Raw genomic sequence first — 18,956 nt, 5'->3', positions numbered from 1 at the left:
AGAGATTCCAATGAAACAGGACTGTCTTCATTCTCAGTCCTCTATACCATCACAGGTTTGGTTGGTTGGTTGGTTTTTTAAAGATTTATTTATTTGAAAGGCAGAGTTACAGAAAAAGGGAGTGGTAGAGAAAGATCTTCCATGTGCTGGATGGTCACAATGGCGGGGGCTAGAACAGGCTTGAAGTCAGGAGCCAGGAACTCCATCTGGATCTCCCACGTGGGGGCAGGGACCCAAGCACCTGGGCCATCTTCTGTTGCCTTCCCAGGTGCATTAGCAGGGAGCTGGATCAGAAGCAGAGCAGCTGGGACTTGACCCAGAGCTCACATGGGATCCCGTTATCACAGGCGGTGTCTTACGTCACAATTTTTGATGTATCCACGACCTACCTGTACCACATATTCCTGATAGAGTATTATTCTTCACAATGATTCAGTTTTTCACTCTAATTACTTTTTTTAAAAGAAACTTTGGCTGTCTATCATAAATGGAATACCAGTAGCAACTGCTAGAAATAGCAACTAAAAATTCAGAGGGAAAAGAAAAGCAATGTGTTAAATTCTTCCTGGCGTAGTGTGGGCTTCTTTGAGAAGGGGGACCAGCCTGTGTTGAAGGCAATGTCTTAAAAAAGTTAAATTTGGAGCCGGCATCATGGCGCAGTTGGTTAAGTGGGTTAAGCACCCACCTGTGACCCTGGCATTCCATATCAGAGCACCAGTTCAAGTCCAGCATGTTCCACTTTGAATCCAACTCCCTGCTAATGCACCTGGGAAGGCAGTGGATGATGGCCCAAATACTTGGGCCCCTGCGACTCATGTGGAAGACCCAGATGGAGTTTCTGGCTCTTGGCCATTATGGCCATTTGCAGGGAAAAACAGTGAATGGAAGATACCTTCCTCTCTCTCCCTCTTTGTCTCTGTCTCTGTGTGTGTGTGTCACTCTGCCTTTCAAATAAATAAGTAAATCTTAAAAAAAAAAAAAAAAACTCTGGCCACTACACTCCAGGGCCAAAATGTCATGGCTTTGTCATGTGACAAAGTCCCACCCCTTCTAATTAATCCCAGCCGGGACCGTTATCATGGTGCCTGGCTGGAAACCGTGCAGAACGGATTTGCAAAGCACAGTGAGGTTGGAGGACATTCCCTTGTCCTCAGCGATTTTCTTAGCAGGGCAGAAACAAAGCACCCACCCGTGTTTGTGAGTTCCTGCGATGCAAACCCGTGAGGTCGCAGCATTCTGGGAGGGGCGGCAGCCGTTCCCCGTCTCCCTGCGGAGAGAGGGCCGCGTGGGTGCAGATTTCAGGGCCAGTGGGTCGGCCGGGAGAAGGCAGTCGGTGAACGCAGGGCTGCAGGGCCTGGCTGAGGTGCCATGGCCCCTTGCTGGAGTGCCTTTTAGCTCTGCCCAGGCCTGGCCCCTGCGCATTTGCAAGAAGCACCTCTAAGCTCTGTTATGGCTGCAGTCCCTATTGGGAAGGGGGCCCTGACTGCTTGGCTGCTGACACCTGGAAGGGAGACCTAAATTCCTGCATGCTTAATGGGGGCCCTGCGGGCTCTGGGCTGGGGTTGGACCTAGAAGGACAGGAGGGTGAAAGACTGGGCCGTATTCAGTGACCGTCTTCCCACCACAGAGATTCTGGCCTGCGGGTGTTCCATGTGCAGAGCTTTGGAAAGATACCTCACCCCACCTTGGTGATGGCCTGGGAGGTAGGGAGAACTGGCATCTGAGTCCCCATTTCTCAGAGAATTTGGGGGCTCCAGGAGGTCAGGGACTTAGCCAGCTCACACAGTACCTGGAAGGCTGAGGCCCCAGCTTGAGAGAGCCAGTGCCCGAGCATCCGCAGCAGATGTGCCGCGCTGGCCCTGGGGTTGAGCCAGGGTGTCACAGGACACTGGCCTGGGGTTAGAGACCAGAAAATATGACCCCAACAGGCAGGTTCCTTCTCGTCCTCCTTGGCACCTTTTTATTCTGATCATAAAAGAAAATACAGAGAAAATACCGTGTAAAGGCCTGGAAAATACAAGAAAGTGTCAAGAACAGGACTTTTGAAGTCCTGCATATTTCCCCCAATCCTAAGGGGACCACTGCCATGGAGGTGTATGACGTGGGGGAGGGTGTGAGTGTGTACAAGAGGACTTCAAGTCATTGGTGGGAAAATGGAAGTAGAAGAAAGGTTTATCAGGCTGCAAAAATATCTTGAAATGCTTGTGTAGTTTTCCCATTGTGAGACTTTCTGTGGGCTTTTGGAAGATACCCTGTGCACACATAAAGGTGCATTTCTCTCCAGTGTGGTGGATCCTCGTTGTTCACAGATTCTTTACTCGCATTTGCCTACTTGCTAAACCCAGAGGCAGCAGTGAGGATCTGCAGACAGGGACACGGGAGGAATGGTGACAGACTGGAGCTGCCCAGTGTCCCTGTTCCCAGCCAAGGTTGAGCAAGCAGACCGCGCTCTCACGCTAAATACGTATCTCTTTCCGAGTCCATGCAGCATTATGTGTATTGAACATGTTTTTTCTGGTGATTTTCATTGTGCGTGTGTGTGGGCTATAGTGCAATGTGTGGGTGCATTGTGTGTTGATTAAATCAGGAAGATGCCCACTTCCTGTCCCTTCGTTACTGGTGTCTGGAGCATTATTAACGCTGTGGTGCTGGCTTGTTGTTGAAAATGGCCCCCAGGCATAGGGGTACCGTGTTGTCCCGTGGTGCTAACTACAGGAAGGCTGGATGTGTCTGATGGGGAATGTGTGTGTCAGGGAAGCTTTGTTTGGTCAGGCTATGCTGGTATTGGCTGTGAGTTCAATGTTCATGAGTTAATAATATGCATTAAGTAAGATGCCTTTTTTTTTTAAGATTTTATTTATTTGAGAGGTAGAGTTACAGTCAGAGAGAGAGACAGAAAGAGATCTTCCGTATACTGGTTCACTCCTCAGATGACTGCAATGGACAGAGCTGAGCTCTCTCCGAAGCCAGGAGCCAAGAGCTTCTTCCAGGTCTCCCCCGCAGGTGCAGGTACCCCCTCCACTGCTTTCCCAGGCCATAAGCAGAGAGCTGGATCAGAAGAGGAGCAGCCAGGACACAAACCGGTCCCTATATGGGATGCCAGCATCGCGACCAGAAGCTTAGCCTACTACACCACAGCACCGGCCCTTGAGTAAGATATCTTAAAGCAGAAACACAGGGCCGGTGTTGTGGCATAGTAGGTAGAGCCACCGTCTGTAACTCCAGCATCGCATATGGACCCCAGTTCATCCTAGCTGCTCCATTTCCGATGAAGCTCCCTGTTAATGCACCTGGAAAAGCAGTGGAAGATGGCTCAAGTACTTGCACCCATGTGGGAGACCCCCAAAAAAATCTCCTGGTTCCTGGTTTCAGCTCGGCCCAGCCCTGGCTGTTGTAGCCATCTGGGGAGTGAACCAGCGGATGGAAGATCTCTGTCTCTCTTCTCTTCTGTAGCTCTGCCTTTCAAACAAGTTTTAAAAAGAAAAGCAGAATGACAGAGAAAAAGATCTTTCAACTACTGGTTCACTCTCCAGAAGCCTGTAACATCCAGGGCTGGGCCAGGCCGAAGCCAGGAGCCTGGAACTCCATCCGGGTCTCCCACATGGGTGATGGGGGCCCCCAAACACTTGAACCATCATCCACTGCTTCCCAGGATACATTAGCAGAAAACTGGATTGGAAGAGGAGTAGCCGGGACTTGAACCAGCACTCTGATGTGGGATGCAGGCCTCCCGATCTATGACTTAACCTGCTGTGTCACAACACCTGCCCCTAAATACATATTTTAAAAAATACTCTCAAGAAAAAAAAATGGTATCAGAACTGAATACATATGGGCTGTTTTTCCTTTGACATTGTATTACATATCCAAGGTCATCAAGAAATGATTGACAGTTCTTTGGAGGGCATGTGTAGGTTATATGCGAATATTGCACCATTTTGTACAAGGACTTGAATATCCACAGTGTGGTATCGGGGGGTCACAATTGCCCGTGGATGCTGTGGGGTGACTGTATATTAAATGATGTCATCTTTTTGAGGTTGCAGTTGTGTTGTTTCGGCCTGTTCTTTTTACCTAAGGTAGCACCTAAGCTTTGCCTTGTGCATCACAGTTGTTTCAGTTGCACAGAAATCCTTCTTACCCCAGAAGGGGAATTAGCAGGAAGGGCCTGGCCCCCGTGTGCATTGTAGAAGCTACATGCAGGCAGGCTGGCTGGCCAGGGAAGCAGGAACTGGAGTCCCCGCAGGGGCCAAGCTCCCCCTGTCGTGTGTCCGTCTCTGCAGACCACATGTCTGTCACAGGCATGGAGGTGGCCCAGGTCCCAGCTCTTCTCCCATGTGGACCTGACATCTCAGGTCTGAGTCCAGAGTCTTACGGAAGGGAAGCTGATTGGCCCGGCTTGGGTCAGGTGACTGTCCCCATCAGTCAGCTGTGGCGGGCCAGGTGGTGTTACTTCTGAGATGTACTCTTGCACATCTGCCAAAGGACTTTTTGTTTTCTTTCCTTCTTGTCCTTTAAAATGGCCCAAGTTTGAGACCGGTGACTTCTGGGAGCCCCAGGACAGGGTGAGCCTCAGAGGAAGTGGTCACTGTGGCCCAGGCAGACGGCGTTCCTTGTGCTCTCGCTGGCAGCTCCCGGCACGGTCAGGCCGACCCGGGGCTTGCCGGGACCATCCTGCCCCAGAAGCAGAGGAGGAAAACCACGCAGGCTAGGGGATAAAGGGGGGGTGGCAGTCAGCGTTTGGACCTCACACAGGACCCCCGCCACTCAGAGGGAGGCCTGGAGGTGGGTGGCAGTGGTCAGGGCCTTTCCTGCCAGCAGCAAGGGGTGGGGACGGGGCCTTGAATCACCTGGAAGCTGGGAATCGTGTGACCAGGTTCAGGTGCAGTGGGCCTGTGTTCCCAGGGCCGGAGAGGACTGGTGCAGAAGAAAGCCCTGGGGAGAAGGGGGTGGGCTGGGGAAGTTCACCTGTAGGGGCAGTGAGTGGGGCCGGGGCCTCCCCTGCCTTTGGGATCTGAGGATGGTGGCTGCTGTGTTGGGCAGCCGTTCATCGCCACAACAAAACACCTGACGCCAGCTACCTTTATAAGACAAGAGATTCGATTTGGCTCATGGCCTGGGAGGTTCGCAGGCCGAGACTGACCAGGCCCCACTGGTTCGGCATCTGGTGATGGTGTCCTTGGTGGCAGAGTGCCAAGGCCGTGCAGGGCGCCACATGGGAAGAGACAGTGGGTGGCACGTGTCCGTCTATGTGTCTCTTACAAAGCCAGCAGCATCCAGGCATGGGGCTGCACCCTGACCAGCTATCCTAACCAAGGGCCCCCCTCAAGACACCGTAATGGGATTGGGTTTCCACCTTCCCAGCTTTGGGGTTTCACATCCTGTGTGAGTTCCAAACCCTACCCAGACCTTAGCAGCCTCTCCTTTCTGGGGCGTTTACTGAATCTAGGCACGCTGCTGTCATTGAGGCTTCACCCCTACTCTGAGGTTGCTGCTGTGACGATCCCCGCTCTTTACTGATCGGGAAGCTGAGTCACAGAGAGGAAAAGCCACTTTCCCAACACCCTCAGCTCGTAGAGACGGCGAGCAGGGTGTAAGTGGGAACCACGCCCACCTCTGCCCTCCACAACCTGGCAAGGCAGCAGAGGCGACAGCACGATGTCCCGTTGCACTCAGGCAGGCGAGGCCAAGGAGCAACCTCTTCCCTTGAGCCCACCGGGCCAGGGCGTGGTTCCCTGGAGGTAGCCGGGGTCAGAGGCCCTGCAGCCCTGGGACCTCAGGCAGGTCTGTGTCCCTCTAAGCATCTGTCCCTCGCTAGGAGCCATGGAAAGGGTGATTCTCGCCTCCAGCCACCTGTCCACCTCTGCCCCCATGCACTCTGGCCCACCCCACCCTCTCCTCGCCACAAGTTCCTGTCCTGGCATGCTTCAAGGAAGTATAGACACCGAGGATTCGGGGCCCCAGACAGGCTGGACTGGGGGAAGTCACACGGGCCTGACTGGGGCTGTGGGAGCAGGGCTGCGCAAGGCCCGGTTGTGGCCACTGGGCTTCCTCTTTCCCAGGAACATGGAGGCCGGGGGACAAGCAAAGGGGCAGGACGACCCCAGAGACATGGCCAGGGCCTCTTCCACAGTCCTCAGGCTTGTCCACGCAGGCACTCCGTCTGAGGGCTTTACCTAGGGCCTCACTTCATTCCCACCGCACTCAGTGCTGAGTGTACAGTACACAAGGTCCCTGCTCTTTTGAAACTTAAACCTACTAGGAAAGCCGACCCTGAGGCCGTTACAGTAATGCGCCATTGACTTTGTGATGGGGAAGTGGGTGCTAAGGCGACGTGGAACAAGGACATCAACCTGATATGGGTGAGGGGAGAGCAATTGGGGAGGGGGGGCTTTCCGGAGGAAATGACCTTTACGTTGAGCCCTGTTCCTTGACTTGTAGAACATACTGGATTTTTGTCTGGTTATTTCCTCACAGTCACTTTAGCTTGTTCCTCTACCTTCTGTATTTCCAAAAATTTGGAGCCTGGATCATGAGGCTTTGGATAAGATTAGGCCTTTTGGGGCAGCGATACTGACCGTGGTTCTGTATGTTTCATATTGTGTCCCAGTGCCACTGGTGTTGTACCAGGTTCCACACTTGGCCTTCACTGGGAAGGTAATTGTGGGGGTCACTCTTTGACATCATGTGGCTGCCCTGTTCTCCAGCAATTCCGGCAGCCACCGAGGAACTTTCCAGAACAGCTATGCCATTTTGCTGCAGTGTATCAATTCCAGTTGCTACACATTTTCATCAGCTTGTTCTTTGTTTTTTTCTAAAACGTATTTATTTATTTGAAAGAGAAATAAAGAAGGGGAGAGGGAGAGAGAGAGTAAGAGCGAGAGAGAGCTAGCTTCAATCTGCTCTTTTACTCTCCAAATGGCTGCAACAGCCGGGGTTGGGCCAGGCCAATGCTAGGAGTCTGGCACCCTATCCGGGTCTCCCATGTGGGTGACAGAGGCTCAAGTAGTCGGGCCATCATGTGCTGCTTTCCCAGGCATGTTAGCAGGAAAGCTGGCTCAGAAGCAGAGGAGCTGGGCCTGGGACCGGAACTCTGATACAGGATGCGGGTTGCAGGTGGCAGCGTAACCCACTGCAGCACGACGCCGGCCCTGTGAGCAGCCGTTACCCTGGTCATTCTGATAGATGCAGCTGCTGTTGCACCATGCTTTCACTTTGCCTTTCTCTGGTGGTGAATGACATTGACCAACCAGCTTCTCCAGTGCTTCCTCGTATGCTCTTTGATGAAGTGTCTGAGTCCTGTGTTCAAGTCGGTTGTTTTCTTAGTATTGAGTTTTGAGACTTTTTAAAGCATAGTCTGAGCGTAAGTCCTTTGTGGCACGTGTTTTAAATGCTGTGTGCTGGAGAGGGTTTGCATGTTATTTCCAGGGAATGTGATGTGGAGTAGGTAAGTCTGTAAGGAAGTCTGCTTTTTTAAAGTGATTTATTTGTTTGAAAGGTAGAGTAACAGAAGGAGAGAGAGAGAGAAAGAGAGATGTCTTCCATCTGCTGGTTCACGCCCCAAATGGCTACAACAGCTGGGGCTGGGCCAGGCCAAAACCAGGAGCCAGGAGCTTCATCTTGGTCTCTAACTGGGTAGCAGGAACCCAAGTACTTGACATCATCTTCTGCCTCCCAGGCTCATGAGCAGGAAGCTGGATCAGAAGCCAAGACCATGATATGGGATGCAGCAGCTTAACCTATTGTGCCACAATGCCCAGAAATCTGCTTTTTTTAAAAAAAAATTACTAATTTTTTACATGATGCTGACATAAAACAGCAACATTTACCATTTCAGCCATTGTCAAGTGTACAGTTAAGTAGCATTAAGTGCATTCACATCCTTGTGCAACCATCACCACCACTCATCTCTAGGACTTTTTCCATCTAAACTGAAACTCTGTCCCCATTAAACACCACCTCCCCATGTCTCCTCTGTGCAGCCCCGGGCAGCCACCCTGCTGCTTTCTCTCTGTGAATGGAACTGCTCCAGATGAAGCATATACACGCGCCACACCACGTCGTCCTTTTGTGACTGGCTTGTGTCACTTTAACGCACTGTCTTCAGGGTTTCTGTGTGTTGTAGCATGGGCCAGAATTTCCTTTTGTAAGACTGAGTAATCCTCCATTGCTCAACATCCCACGGGCTGCGTAAGTTATAATGGAGCAGAATGTAATTCTCCCTGTCCTGCAGGCTGGGAAGTTCAAGGTCAAGGGGCCAGCGTCTGGTGAGGCCCTTCCTGCTGCATCATCCATTGGTGAAATGCATTACATTGGAAAAGGGTAGAGAGGGACCGGACCATCCCATTAGAAGGAAGGCCCTCCTGGGTGACGGTGTTAGAGCCACGCTGACCCCTTAGGCCCCACCTGCCAACGCTGCTGCATGGGGACCACATTTTCAACACATGCTGCTTGGGGGTACATGCATGGGTCCCACCTTTTGGTTATTGCAACAGGTGCTCTGTGACCTGGGTTTGGGGTGGAATCTAAAGGCCATTGCCTTGGCTGCAGCTAACAGAAACTGACTCAGAGTGACCGCGCAAAGAAAGGGAGTGATCTGGCTGTTGTCCGTGAAATGTCAGGGAGCAGACTGGGCCCAGGAGTTCCAGTGATGCCACAGGGCCTCGCCCTCCCCTCTCCTCTCAGCTCTGCCTTCTTCTCAGGGGTGTGCCACGGAATCATTGGTGTAGAGTTCCCCTCCCAGCCAGCAGTGCCATCAAAAATTCTAGAACACAGGACCGTGGTTGTAGTAAGGCCTGTGACCCCAGCATTCCCTTATCAGAGCGCTGGTTCGAGTCCAGGCTGCTCCACTTCTGATCCAGCTCCCTTCTAATGTGCCTGGGAAGACAGCAGATGATGGTCCAAGTGATTGGGTGCCTGCCATCCATGTGGGAGACCCAGATGGAGTTCCAGGCACCTGGCCCAGCTCCTGCTGTTACAGCGATTTGGGTAGTGATTCAGGAGGTACAAGAGTCTCTCTCTCTCTCTCTCTGTCACTCTGGCTTTCACATAAATAAATATTTTTCTGAAAGTTCTAGAACGGGGTCCTGTCAGGCTGGCTTGGGTCAGTTTCCCATCCCTGAATCACCACTGTGGCCAGACCCAGGCAGTGCTCCCATTAACCCAGCCTGGGAGCCCCCACCGCCCCTACCACCAGGATTTGGGGGAGAAGGGATGGTTCTCCTAGGAAAATTAGGGTACCAGAAGACGTGGGACAAGCACGAGGAGGGGAAACTGCACTCCTAATGAGTGCCAGGCCCAGGCAAGGCCGCCAGACCCTGGTGAGAGTGATCAGTCCTCAGGGGCGTCCACACAGGTTAGTGCCTCGTGAGTGTCACCCAGCGGCTGAGCCGGCACTGAACTGCGCCTGCTGCCCCCGCAGCCTGCAAACAGGAGGGAGGGGACAGTCCTCATGAAGACATTAGATCCGTGCTGCAGGTGCCGACGTCCAGCATGTTCAGAGGTTGACTCTCGCCAGACAGTTAGGCTTACCACAGAGTCCGCGTGCGTTGGAGACCAGACGGCACAAGGGAATGGTCTAAGCAGGATCTCCTTTTCTGTTTATGGGAATATGCTTTTTATTGGTTTTGGGGAAATAAAAAACCACAGTATTTGACAATCTTGCTTATTTTCTTCCTTTTTATTTCGTCCCCATTGGCAATGTCCTTGATGGAACGCCAGCCAAGGTGTGCTGGAGCATCCTCAGTGGAGGAGACCTTTGGCACAGTCTGTTTTCCTTTGGGGGCCTCAGTTTACCTGTCTGGAAGCTTGGCTGAGTTCTGTGGTCCCTTTCAGCTCTGGCTTCCTGTCGCTGGTGCAGAAAGCTTCCTGCTGGGGCCCCTGGCTCTCTGCACACCATTTCCCATTCAGCAGCTGGAGGGGTGTATCTGCATGCTTTTAAAACATGCCATGGAACCTGTCGCGTGCCTCTCCAAGCCCTTAAAACTCAAGAAAGCCAAGGTTCCCTCTGTGGCTCAGAAGCCTCTGTGTGGCCACGCCCCCATCACCACCATCGTGCTTTGGGTCTGTCTGTAATGTGTGATTATAGGCATGGCTGCTGCTCCCTGCCACTCTCTAACGATGGGATCTGTGTCGGTCTCGCACCCCCTGTATCCCAGCTTACTGAATGTTCTACACTGAGGACATGGGTGAATGGTTGAGGGAGAACCATGCAGGGTCTCTACCATGGACTCCCACAGATGCAGATTTGAGGTCTTCCATCTGAATGAAACTTCCCTCGACTGCTGACTGCTCCGACGGCTTTGTAGACACAGCTCTCCTTTCATGGGACACTTTGCCTGCTCTCTGGGACCATGAGCTTGAAGAGCAGACAGAGTGAGCTGGGAGGCCCACGCCCTGGTATTGGAACAGACTATGTTCATGAACAGGGTTGGGGCAGACACAGGAGGAATCAGGGCAGAGGGTACAACAATTTTTTTGAAATGTTTTCTGTCGGACCAGCAGCTCAGATCTTAAAATTATCATGACTCTGTGTAAGATGGGCTTGATGACCCCATTTGACAGATAAGAAAGAGGAGGCTCCAAGAGTCAGGCAATTGTGTGACTCTAGACCTTCTGAGCTCTGGAGCCCAGGTCCTGCCCGTGGTGCTGTGCTTCACTGAAATCAAACCAGCATTGGCTTTGCACACGCTGTTGCCAGTGAGCTGCCACCCTGTGTCCTGTCCTGATTTCTCTCTTTCTCATCGCACCCAGCAAGTCCTCTCCTGTAAGTCCATGATGCTAGTGAGGCTCGGGCTCCAGCCCCCCGAGGCTGCTGTACCTTTGTCCGTTTTGAATGTGGGCATCCTAGTAAGAACTCATTTGAAAAGGGATTCTGCAAACTTTGCAAATCACTGCCAAGTACAGTACCCATCCACTCCGGAGCGGGTCTTGTTCCCTCCTCCACCCTCAGCCTCCCCCCTGTCTCCTGCTGTCTAAGTCCTGCATGTCCGTCAAGATATCCTGTGATGACTCCAAGGTTGGGAGGTCTTGCTCTGCCTCCCCTTCCTGTGTCAATCAAGACTAGATGACGTGTGTCAGAAACCCAACTTAAACTGGCTCCAAAAATAACTCAAGAGAGTGGGTGTGGTCTGAGACATAATTATTGTCCAGGAAACTGGACTGTACAGGAGTAGATTTAGCTTCAAGTAGAGCTAAATGTGAGGGTCAGACCGTGTCTTCAGGACTCTCTCTCTCCCTCTCAGATTTATTTTATTTGAAAGGCAGAGTGACATAGAGAAAGAGAGACACAGGGATAGAGAGAGATCTTCCATCCACTTGTTCACTCCTCAAATGGCTGCAACAGCCGGGGCTGGGCTGGGCTGGGCTGGGCTGGGCTGAAGCCAGGAGCCTGGATCTCCACCTGGGTCTCCCATATGAGTGGCTGGTGCTCAAGCACTTGGGCCATCTGCTGCTGCTTTCCTAGGGGCATTAGCAGAGAGCTGGATTGGAAGTGGAACAGCTGGGATTCGAAGACAGCTTAACTTGTTGCACCACAATGCAGGCTACAGGAATTTATTTTTTTTTTAAAGATTTATTTTATTTATTTGAAAGACAGAGTTACAGAGAGAGGTAGAGAGAGAGAGGTCTTCCATCTGCTGGTTCACTCCGCAGATGGCCGCAATGGCCGGAGCTGAGCCTATCCGAAGCCAGGAGCCAGGAGCTTCCTCCGGGTCTCCCACGTGGGTGCAGGGGCCCAAGGTCTTGTTCCATCTTCTACTGCTTTCTCAGGCCACAGCAGAAAGCTGGATTGGAAGAGGAACAGCCAGGATTAGAACCGGCACCCATATGGGATGCTGGAACTGCAGGCCAGGGCTTTAACTCACTGTGCCACAGCGCCAGCCCCAAGGAATCTCTTAATAGCACCCTTGTTCTCAAGCAGGTGCTTCCCCAGTGTTGATAAGATGGCCCCTAGCAGCCCCATAGCCTAACAGCCTGGTAGCCTCAAGGGAAGAAAGCTTCTTCCTCTCCAGGGTTGGAGCTAAAGTTCCAGGGCTGACTCTTATTGGCCCAGCTCAGGTCACATGTCCACCCTTCAGCCAATCACAACAGTTGATGAATATACCACCTCTCTATCTAAGGGGTTGGGCTAAAGGAGGTGCCCAGGAGACAAGTCAAGGTGCTTTGGTTGGAAGAAAGAGTAATCAGGGCTGAGTGGCCACTGCCCTGAGTTAGTTATCTTCCCTTACGCATGTGTTGTCCTCTCCAGCTAACCTAGCTTGTGGAGGACAGGAGCTCTGCCTGTGGAGACCCCCAAGCCTCTGACCGCACCGAGTCCTGGTGTTTACACAGCCTTTCTCCATTTCCAAGGAGCTTCGCATATGTATAAGGCAACTTCAAAAAATTCATGAAAAATGGAACAAAAAGACAAATTGATGAAAACAAAGTTTTTGTCATCCATGCATAACTTTTTCCTAATATGCATTCCATGAACTTTCTGAAGCACTGTTGTTTGTGTTGAATGGTTGCAAATCTCCCAGAACAGTAGTGTTTGCAAGCCAGGAATGGGGGGCAGGTGTGCCAGTCCATTAGCCCCCAAGTGTCCAGCTGGTCTTAAGGGCCCAGAGCCACCAGGGGCCTCTGGCCTCCAGCATCATCTCATTTCGCCTGAACTTGTTGCCAGTGTATTGTCTCCTGCAGGGTCATCACTTCTGACAAAGTGGGGAAATTGGGGGCATGCTCCTGGTTACGATAGTGAAGTCACTGCTTAAGACATCACATCCCATATCACGGTACCTGGGTTCAAGTCCCAGCTGCTCAGCTTCCAACCCAGCTTTGTGTTGGTGCACACTCTGGGAGGCAGCACATGATGGCTGCAGTACCTGATTCTCCGCCAGCCATGTGGGAGACCTGGATTGAGTTCCCTGCTCTTGACTTTGTGGCCTGGCCCAGCCCTGGCTGTTGCTGGCATTTAGAGAGTGAATCAGTGGATGGGAGCTTTCTCTCTCTCTCTGCCTTTCAAAAAAATGAAAATAAATGTCATTTTTGAAAAGTTGGAATGGCCTGAGGTTTACAGAACAGTTCCCCATCCTTCCCTTTGTCAGATGCTTATATCTGTCCTGGGAGGTGGAGGAAGCAGGTGCTGTTAACCCAGTTTGCAGATGGAGAAAACTGGGTCATAGGGAAAAATGAATTTGGCTTGGTTCCTTATTGGTCGAGAGAGTGTGAGATTCAGCCCGTGGAAAATACTAAGATGGCCCAGAACTGCAGGTCTCCAGAACTTCTGATGAAAGTCCAGGTTTTAGGAATGACTGGCAAAGCCGGCAGCCCGTGGCTCTCTGAGTTTAGAGTGGCGTGAGGGATCCTTGCGGAGCTGACACTGCTGATGCTTCCTGTACTTGATGTCTAACCCTTTGTGCAGCTCCAGAATGGGGGCTTATTGTGCCCATTTTATTGCAGAGGAAGCTGAGGCTCAGAACAAGTCACTCATCGCGCTGGTCATTGGCAAAGCTGAGATTCAAACCCAGGCCTTTCTGTCCCTGAACCCTGTGCTCCCCCGGGTCCCGGCTATGGAAAAGTCCCCCGGGTATTAACCCTCATGTCCTCTGTCCTGCCCCCAGGTCTACATCATCCGGGTCACGTGGTCCAGCGGCTCCACTGAAGCCATTTACCGGCGCTACAGCAAGTTCTTTGACCTCCAGGTAAGGATTCAGGCCTCTGCCAAGCTGCAGGGTGTGGGGTGTGGGGTGTGGGGTGGGGGGCAGGGAGCATAATTGGGCTTACATCACTCTGCTACTTTAGAGCTCAGACTTCTTATTTCCTAGACTTAAAAATGACACCCATAGCTTTGGGGCATAAGTAATGTGTTTTACTGCTTTATGCTTTGAAATCTCATATTTTCCGAATAAGAGAAAGTGTGCTTATCGACTGCTGGATGACGGGCAGTAATCTAGAAATCATTTCCATGTGGCTTTGGCATTGCAGATTTTGAACTTGGGCTTTGAACAGTGATGGCGTTTGCTGGTGAGCTCAGTGTGTTGAGTATGGGTGGACCCCTGGGGCTGTTCAGCCCTGCAGACAGACCCGCAGCTCTGGCCTCCTCCTCGGGCCCTGTGCTCAGCTCCTGAAGTGCTCGCTGAGGGCACCGCACTTGCCCCCTCCCCCCAGGGCCTTTGCACCTGCTCCTCCCCCACCTGGAACACACCCCTGTACCTCCCTGTTTGATTCCCTGGCTGGAGTAACTTCTGCCCTTCAGGCTCTCATCCTCTGGGAAACCCTGTCTGACTTCATTCCCAGGCCAGCAAGGACCAGCTGTTCTGCACCCCCTGACTCTGTGTCTCTCTTTGCATGCAGCTGTCTGCCTGTCTGCCTCCCTCTCGACTGTCAGGGTAGGAACCGCATCTTCCTTGTCCTGTCTCTCCTGAGTATTTTTCTCAAGGCCTAGCACACAGTCTGGGTCCCATCAGTGTTTGGTGCATCACCATTCTCATAGGGAGCCACGCAGTACACAGACAGCTCAGTATGACTCCAGCTCCATGGGGTTCAAATAGCCCTGATCCAGGGGTCAGTAGATTCATCTCGATGTCACCAAAGGCAGGCAACTCAAAGCTGGTGAGAAGTCAGGATTCTTCCTGCGCGATGTCACCGAGTTACTTAGAAAATGCCTAGCCATGGCATTATGGCATAGCAGGTAAAGCTGCCACCTGCAACACCAGCATCCCATACGGGCACCAGTCCATGTCCTGGCTTCTCCACTTCCAATCCAGCTCCCTGCTGATGTGCAGGAACGCAGCAGAAGATGGCCCAGGTCCTTGGGCCCCTGTTACCCACATGGGAGACTTGGAAGAAGCTCCTGGCTCTTAGCTTCTGACCAACCCAACTCCAACCTTTGGGACCATTTGGAGAGTTAACCAGTGGATGGAAGATTCTCCCTCCCTCCCTCCCTCCCTCTCTCTCTCTCTAACTTTGCCTTTAAAATAAATAAATACATCTTAACAACAACAACAAAAAATAAAGAGCCTGCCCGAGGAGACAGTGGGAACTGGCGTGGTCCCTGCTGTGCGTGGTCCCTGCTGTGTAGTTAAGGGTCACATCACCACTCGTGTGCACACAAGTCTGCCCACCAGGATGACCATTGTCCTCTGTAGGGATGCTTCAGCTGCAAGTGACAGGAACCTCACTCAACTGGTGTAAGTAAAGAGGGATATGTTTCAGCTGTTGTAAATGAACACGCTAGGGGGAAAAGCTTCTGGGCTTCAGGCACAGCTTCATCCAGGGTTTTCACAGTGCGCGCTGACCTAGCTTCCTCCTCTCTTCCTGCACTCCTACTTCCATGGTGTTGGCTTTAGGCAGCCATCCCACGTGACTGCAAAATGATTTCAGCAGCCCTGCACTCTCCCTCAGCAGGAAAGAGTAAAAGCCACTTCCTGAAGTCCCAGAAAATGCATGTGTATGTCATAGGCTCATCCCTATGCCAGTTAACCTGAGTGAGCAGTGCGACAGCCAGTGGGCTTGCATGGATCCCTGTTCCACCTTTGGAGTCCAGGGGCTGGGCATGGAGACCCGGAGAGAGGCAGAGTGACACCAGCTGTGATCAGAGATAAAGTAGACATCTGTGGGCCATGAGAGGACGGCCCTGTCCTCTGTACACCATCCTTAGCCCCACAGGCGTCCTTGGTGATGGAGACCTAGACTGTTCCAGAAAATGTCAAATGGAGAATTTCCAGGGCCTGAGTTCCGTGATCTTAAAGGGGGAAGAAATGATGTGCTCCTAACAGTCTCCCCACTGTCACTAAATAGCCCCAGGCCGCAGCACAACACCCTGGCCAGAGTCCAGGCGGAACAGTCACGACACCAGTTACCTCACCGTTGAAGAGACGATGAGCACATTCCTGATGTGTGTGTATCACACACAAGCCGCATTTTCCTTCTCTGTAGCAAACGTGGGCTGAATGTAAATAAGCAAAGAAGCCATAAGTTAAAGGTACTAAGATACCATCTCTGATGGCCTTGGCGGGAGGGAGCGCTAGCCCCTAGGGGAAGGGAGGGAGGATGATGGCGGTCTTGCCTAGCACCGTCTGAGGCCGTGAGCAGACGGCATGCTCCTGTGTTAGAACGACTGAAACCCCAGCCAGGGCCCTCCGCGTCCGTGTACCCAGACCCAGGGGAGAGGGTGCAGGCTTCTTACAGCTGGGCTTTGGGTTGGAAAGTGACAGTTGGGTAAACAATTTGACAAGTTGCTACAGTGTCTGGGAGCAGGCAGGGGCTGCCTCTGTTAGTTCCAGAGGCCGCCTGTCTGTCTGACACCCCCTAGGAAGGAGCAGTGGATTTGATTGTCATGCTAGGGACACTTTATATTCCTATTGCAAAAGCCCATGTCGGGGGGCGCTGTGGCATAGCAGGTAAAACCGCTGCTTGCAGTGCCAGCATCCCATATGGGCACCAGTTCGAGTCCCGACTGCTCCACTTCCGATCCAGCTCTCTGTTATAGCCTGGGAAAGCAGTAGAAGATGGCCCAAGTGCTTGGGCTCCTGCAACCACGTGGGAGACTAGGAAGAAGCTCCTGGCTTCAGATTGGCACAGCTCCAGCCATTGTGGCCATCTGGGGACTGAACCAGCAGATGGAAGACCCCTCTCTCTGTCTCTCCCTCTCCCTCTCCTTCTCCTTTTCTCTGCTTCTGCCTCTTTGTAACTCTGACTTTCAAATAAATAAATAAATCTTAAAAAAAAAAAATGCCCACATAGCTAGCTAGGTACAAAGAGAGAGAGGTATCAGATTTACAGAAAGAGGTGCATCAAAAGGAACCCAGCATCTGACACTGCGGCCTCAGGGTCTCCCGTGGAGCCCGTTTTGTTTTCCCATGAGCCTCTCTGCACCAGCTTCCCCCACTGCCCCCTGGCCCATGTCCTCCAAGAGTCCCCTGGTTAGCACCGTGAGTGCCCGTCCCTGTTATCGATGCACTGGAGTTTCTGGGTACCAATTCCAGTCTCCAGCAGAGAGATCTGATTGTCCCAAAGGTCTGGAGTTGGGTCCCTTCCTGAGCCTGTCACCTGTGGCTGAGGAGGTGGGAGGTCATTGGTACTTTGTCATCTGGGGGAGCTGTGGACGGGGTGGGGAGGAGCCCCCAGCAGCACTTGTGTAGACATGCTGGCATGGGGCAGTACCATGGGCCGAGCCACGTGCAGGGTGAACCGTGCTAGCCCCATCTCTACGCCAGCGTGGCCCAAGGCTTACAACTGCAGCTTATTGGATCAGACAGCCCTGGGTTCACCTCTGAATTGTGCCTCTAGCTTGGGGCCTCTTTTACATGTTTCTGAGCCAGTCTCCACGTCTGTGCAGTGGGAATGAACGTCCTTTCCTGCCATGTGTTTATTGTGACAACTAAAGGAGGTGTGCCTGGCTCAGGAAGCTCGTGGCCTGCCTCCTGTCCCCCTGCACCGATGTGACTTCCTTGGGGACTGCTTGAACCGAGGTTTGGTCGTAGGTCTTCCTGACCCTCCACCCTCCTGTTCTGACTCACTTTTTGATTTCTACCAGAACTTAAAACAAGATGTTCTTCCCCACTCAGCATCACTGGTCATAACCGAGGGCTGGCTGGAACTCAGTGACTGTCTGGGGCCGCTTTGTCTGTCCCTTCACAAAGTTGTGTAAGGGCAGGGAGGGCTTGTGCGGCTGGAGTGGGGAAGGCACGCTGCTCCAGAGGAGGGTTCTGCTTGCCTGGAAATGGCCCTCGTCCGCCCTTCTGCCCACAGAGGGGGAGCTGGAAGCGTCACGGCAGGACCGCACCAGCCTGAGTCAGCCGCTCCGGCAAGGCCAGCCCGCCTGGGACCACGACTCCCTTCAGTGAGATGATCTTATGATCCCACCCTCCCCTCTCTCCTGCCTGGCACAGAGCCTTGGTTTGCTCATAAGAAACTTGGCTCTGAGAGCAGCTAGGCCAGTGCGGTGTCATGGAAAAGGCAGAGGACTCAGTCAGGAGACCTGGGGCCCAGCCACCCGCCAGCTGTGTGGCCTTGGGCACACCCCTTAACCCCTGTGTGCCCGAGTGTCCTCCTCAGAGACAGGGAGCGACGACCTGAGCGTGGGCCCCGCCGGCGACACATCCAGATGTAGTGATGCATGCAGCCTTCAGGCTCAGAGAGTTTCGGTTGTCTGCCCAAGGTCACCCAGCTGATGACCGGGGAACCCGGCTTTGAGGCTGGGCAGTGAGATGAGAGTTCACGCCCTCAGCTGCTTTGTGGTGAAGTCTCTTCTCACGTGGCAGCTTTTCAAGGTTCCCGTGGAGTTAAAATTGATGAGCTGCGTTCAGAAGAGGCAAAGCTCTAGATCAAGAAGGCAAATGAGTGGCTGCCCGAGGCTGGGGGAGGAGAACCTGGGAGAGGCTGCTGGTTGGTACTGAGTATCTCTTGGGGATGATGAGAATGTTCTGGAATTAGATAGTGGTCATGACTGCATAACCATGTGACTATTCTAAAAACCACTGAATTGTGCACTTCAAAAGGATGGATTTTGTGATATGTGAAATAATATCTCAATTTTTAAAATTTTATTTTAAATTTTTAATTTTTTTTTGAGAGGTAGAAAGACAAAGAGAGATCATCCATCTGCTGGTTCACTCCTCAAATTCCTGCCCCAGCCAGGAGCTGGAGCAAGCTGCAACCAGGAGCCCAGAACCTAATTTAGGACTCCCGTGTGAATGGCAGGGACCCAAGTACCCAAGCCATCTCCTGCTGCCACACTGGCAGGGTGGGTGCACGTTGGCAGGAAGCTGGAATTTGAATCAGAGCCAAGGCTCAAACCTGGGCCCTCTGATGTGGGAGGTAGGTGTCCCAGGCAGCGCCTGAACCACCGCGCCCAATGCCTGCCTGTCGTTTTCCTTAAGGAAAGGTGATGATGAGCGCAGGAGTGGTTTCTGGGCTGAAGCACAGGAGTAAGCGTCAGCTGTCGGGATCATTGCTGGGTGCGCCTCGCTGCTGGA

At 52.5% G+C, this 18,956-nt stretch overlaps 1 protein-coding gene across 1 annotated transcript in view; it reads left to right on the top strand.

Annotated features, from left to right (window-relative positions):
• SH3PXD2B (SH3 and PX domains 2B) overlaps nucleotides 1–18,956 on the top strand; it is a 105,744-nt gene that overhangs the window by 22,351 nt on the left and 64,437 nt on the right. The window contains exon 2 of the mRNA XM_051843617.2: nucleotides 13,599–13,679. Coding sequence (XP_051699577.2) covers nucleotides 13,599–13,679 — 81 coding nt within the window. The remainder of the gene's footprint in view (nucleotides 1–13,598; nucleotides 13,680–18,956) is intronic.

The sequence above is a fragment of the Oryctolagus cuniculus genome, chromosome 6 (assembly GCF_964237555.1).
Source record: "Oryctolagus cuniculus chromosome 6, mOryCun1.1, whole genome shotgun sequence".
NCBI classification, from domain to species: Eukaryota; Metazoa; Chordata; class Mammalia; order Lagomorpha; family Leporidae; genus Oryctolagus; species Oryctolagus cuniculus.
Note: the sequence above shows the minus strand (reverse complement) of the source record. Positions and strands in the feature narration are given on the sequence as shown.